Below are 4,495 nucleotides of genomic sequence, written 5' to 3' on the forward strand. Positions count from 1 at the left end.
TTTCTGCCATCTCCTCCTGCATGTGGTACATATGTAGGTAACTCATTTAAAAACAACAGGAAAAAGATAAAATTATGGATTATCTAGGAATAATTTGCATAACATATAATGAAGACAACTCTAAACCTATATGTAAGGATGAAAAAGAGACCTGAATACAGAGATTACATATATATATATTATATATAATATCTTTATTGTAAATATAATATTATACAGATATCACCTTTCTCACTCCCCGGCCATCTTGGCAGCAGCTCTTGGTTTGGGCCATCCCGACCAAGGAGATGAAAAAGTCACTGGCGTCAATTAATTCTCGGCTGCAACTCATGGAAAGTGGAAAGTACATGCTGGGGTACAAGCAGACTCTAAAGGTGATCAGACAAGGCACAGCAAAATTGGTCATCCTTGCTAACAACTGCCCAGCTCTGAAGAAATCGGAAATAGAGTACTATGCAATGTTGGCCAAAATTGGTGTCCATCACTACAGTGGCAATAATATTGAACTGGGCACAGCGTATGGAAAATACTACAGAGTGTGCACACTGGCGCTCACTGATCCAGGTGATTCTGCTAACATTAGAAGCATGCCAGAACAGCCTGGTGGAAAGTAAACTCTGCAAAATTTTCCTTTAATAAAACTTGCCAAGCTTGTTTTCTTTTAAAAAAAAATACATTATAAAGATATCAATTTTATGCCAATTCATCAACTCAGTATAATCCCATCAAATACTCAGAGAAAAAATACGTTTAGAATTGAAAGACTGATCCTAATTTTATCTGGGAGAGTAAATAAGTAAGAATGCTGACTTTTAAAGCAAAAGAACAATAAAGATGATTTTCCATGCCAGATATCAAAATACATTACAAAATTATAGTAATTAAACAAAAATGTATTGGCATAGGACTAAAAAGATAGTTCAGTAAACAGAAGAGAGAATCCAGCAACAGACCCATGTTTTCATGGGAACTGTAGTGCATACTAATGAAAGAATTTCAAATCAATTGTGGTAGAACATAAGGCAAAAATAATCAAATGAGATTCCCACCTCACACTATACCTCAAAATAAATTCCAATTTTTTTTTTTTTTTGAGATGGAGTCTTGCTCTGTCACCCAGGCTAGAGTATAGTGGCACAATCTTGGCTCACTGCAACCTCTGCCTCCAGAGTTCAAGTGGTTCTCCTCTCTCAGCCCCTTGAGTAGCTGGGATTACAGGTGCATGCCAGCATGCCTGGCTAATTTTTGTACTTTTAGTAGAGGTGGGGTGTCACCATGTTGCCCCAGGTTGGTCTTGAACTCCTAACCTCAGGTGATCCACCTTCCTCGGTTTTCCAAAGTGCTACGATTATAGGCGTTAGCCACCGTGCCCGGCCATAAATTCCAATTGAATTAATAATCATAAGATTAAAAATTTTAACAAATATGAGGAAAACATAAGAATATGTATGTACTTTTTTTTTTTTTTACAGTCTCGCTTTGTCACCCAGATGCAATTTCTGCTCACTGCAACCTCTGCCTCCCTGGGTTCAAGCAATCCTCCCACCTCAACCTCCCAAGTAGCTGGGATTACAGGTGTGCACCACGACTCCCAGCTATTTTTTGTATTTTTAGTATCGATGGGGTTTTGCCATGTTGGCCAGGCTGGTCTCTAAATCCTGGCCTCAAGCGATCTTCCCTCCTTGGCTTCCCAAAGTGCTGGGACTACAGGCGTGTGCCACCTTGCCCAACCCGAATACGTATGTACTCTTAAGGAAATATCATTCGTAAACAAGATAGAAAACTTAGAAGCCTGATCCTTTTGTAGCTCATGAGCAACAATGACTGGGTGTTCACATGCACGTGTGAAATGCACTACAATCTTGGCACATTACCCATCTGACCTGAACTTGGGGAGGAAAAAAAGCAAAAAACTCGTAAGTCACAAGGAACACAAGGAAACAACTGTCAGATATAACTACATGATGCTTTAAATTTTTCTGCCCAGGAAAAGATCACGTAAACCATGTTTAATGAAAGACAAAACAGACTGAAAGGAGATAGGTGTAACATATAACAGAAAGGGATTAACTGCTATAATATGTAAAAACTAAAGAGTTCCTTCAATTAAATAATGAAAAGACAACCCAATATAATAAGGTAAAAGAATTAAAATGAACAACATAAAAAGAAAAAAGTGATCAATGAATATAAAGATCAATAATCTTTTTAGTGATTCCCACCAGATTAAAGAAAGCTGAACAATTGATAATATGTAGTTTTGGTAAGGGTATAAGAAAAAGGGCATTTTCATCACTATGAATCTGAATATAAACAACCATAGCATTTCTGTGGGTCAGTTTGGCAACATTCATCAATATGTTAAAGATTATGCCCTTTGATGGAACAATATTACTTCTAACAATCCATCCTACAAAAATACTTACACATGTGGACAAATATATATATGAATATTAATGATATAATAGAGAAAAATTTTTAACAGCCTAAACATTCATCAACGAAAGTAATGACTAAGTTTTAATATTTCCATATGAACAATGAAACACTATATGGCTATTTAAAAGAATTAGGTTGTTTTATATATACTCCTAGGGAAATTCTTCAAGATATAAAGTTCAAAAAAGAAGTCAGAAAGCAATGTAGATAGATTGCACATAATAATGTCATTCATCCCATTTGTAAAACTCATGTATATATTTGTGCATGAGCAAGCATGGGAATAGAAAAAAGCCTGAAAAGATATACTACAACTTGCTAACAGGAGGTAGAATTCTTAAAAAGGATCAATGAAAAGGAATTTACTTCAGTTATTTTATGTACTCCTTTCCCATTTGAAAATGTTACAAGAATGCATTTTTTTCTCATTAAAAATTTTAATGGAAAAAATAGGAGTTAACAAACTGTACTATTAATGTTGTTCCTGCCTTATGCAGAACTACTTGGTAATATAAAAAACAAGCAGAATTACAAAGCCTAGAACTTTCTTTTGTTACATGTTCATTTCGCCTCCTTAATTTTTGTATTTTTGTAAATAACTATAGCTTTTATTAAAGCTCAACTACAAAGGTAATAAAAGTTTTATCTAAGTTTTTTTCTGTACCCCTTTTAAATATACACAAAGCCAACTTTTAAAGCTGGCTTTTTAATATAAGCATGATCTAAAAGTCCATAATTTTTCCCAGAAGGCTGAATGCCTCCAGAGGACCTACCACTGTGGAAAAGATGCTGTGTCAAAATGATGCGGTGCAGCCATGCACTGGGCTGGACATCAACCTTGAAACACATGATGCTGGTGACTGCATAAGGAGAATTCCATTCAAATTTGACGGCTGATCGATGAAGTTCTAAGATTCTTGAGGGTTCTTTTAAACGCAGTTACCAGGCATCTGAAATCACTTTCAGAAACTTATCTACAGCATAATCTAGAGAAAAATTTCCAGGCCTTGGTATCTATTTCATCATTCAAACGATACTAATTCTCACCTGCCATTTATTATAAAGATTAAGTAAAACAATGAATTCAAAAATGCTTTGGAAGTTATGAAGTTGCTGTAAGACATTGTTTTTACCAATATATGAACTGCTGATCTTCCACAAATCAATTTGATATTCCTACCCCCAACCTTACCCTTCTATGGTCTGGAGTCAGATTTGTTATCATTTAATGAGAACTTCCTATATTCAGGTCCTTAGGAAAAGCCTCAAAACAGTTCTGGAAGGCAATGCTCCTATTACCCCCATTTCTCAGATGAGGAAGAAGATTAGGTACCTAGCCCCAAGTCACAAAGCCAGGAAATAGTAGAGCCTAAATTCAATGCTGTTTATTTGATTCCAAAATTATAACTGCTGCTCCTAACAGAGCACTGCCTCCCAGTATATTCATGTTTCATATCTTTTAATACCGATGAGGATAATAATTATTATGAGAATTATAATTGCTATAAATTATCTCTTTCCAACAAATTTTTTTCAAAATTGGGAGAAAAGCGAGCCTGGAAAAATAAAATTTGCATAGGTATTAAGAAAATATTGTCCAAAGAAATTCAGGGTGTAAATACATTATTAATACGCTGCTGCTAACAAGATTGGTAATTAGCACTGAGGAAAAAAGAGAGCAAGAGAACCCTAAGAAAGCTCATTTATCTATCTAGACTTTCTGTGAGAAGGATAAGGATTTTTTTGTTTTGTTGTTGTTGTTGTTTTGAAAGAGTCTGACTCTGTTGCCCAGGCTGGAGTGCTGTGGTGCAATCTTGGCTCACTGCAACCTCTGCAAGCGATTTTCGTGCCTCAGCCCCCCAAGTAGCTGGGATTACAGGCATGGGCGACCATGCCTGGATAATTTTTGTATTTTTAGTAGAGACAGAGTGTTGCCATGTTTGTCAAGCTGGTCTTGAACTCACAACCTCAAGTGACCCACCTGCCTTGGCCTTCCAAAGTGCTGGGATTACCCTCCTGCCTTGGCCTTCCAAAGTGTGGTGAGCCACCACACCAG

The 4,495-nt window shown here is 36.4% G+C and overlaps 1 protein-coding gene and 1 pseudogene across 1 annotated transcript; both read left to right on the plus strand.

Annotated features, from left to right (window-relative positions):
* The first annotated feature begins 284 nt into the window (after positions 1 to 284).
* On the plus strand, positions 285 to 618 carry LOC112622214 (60S ribosomal protein L30-like). Its single transcript, XM_025381487.1, has one exon. It carries the CDS (start codon positions 288 to 290, stop codon positions 612 to 614), a length of 327 nt encoding a protein of 108 aa, XP_025237272.1. The 5' UTR covers positions 285 to 287; the 3' UTR covers positions 615 to 618.
* Positions 619 to 1,795: 1,177 nt separating this feature from the next.
* LOC112624019 lies at positions 1,796 to 1,884 on the plus strand (annotated as a pseudogene).
* Positions 1,885 to 4,495: the final 2,611 nt, after the last annotated feature.

The sequence above is a fragment of the Theropithecus gelada genome, chromosome 4, assembly GCF_003255815.1.
Source record: "Theropithecus gelada isolate Dixy chromosome 4, Tgel_1.0, whole genome shotgun sequence".
In the NCBI taxonomy this organism is placed as follows: domain Eukaryota; kingdom Metazoa; phylum Chordata; class Mammalia; order Primates; family Cercopithecidae; genus Theropithecus; species Theropithecus gelada.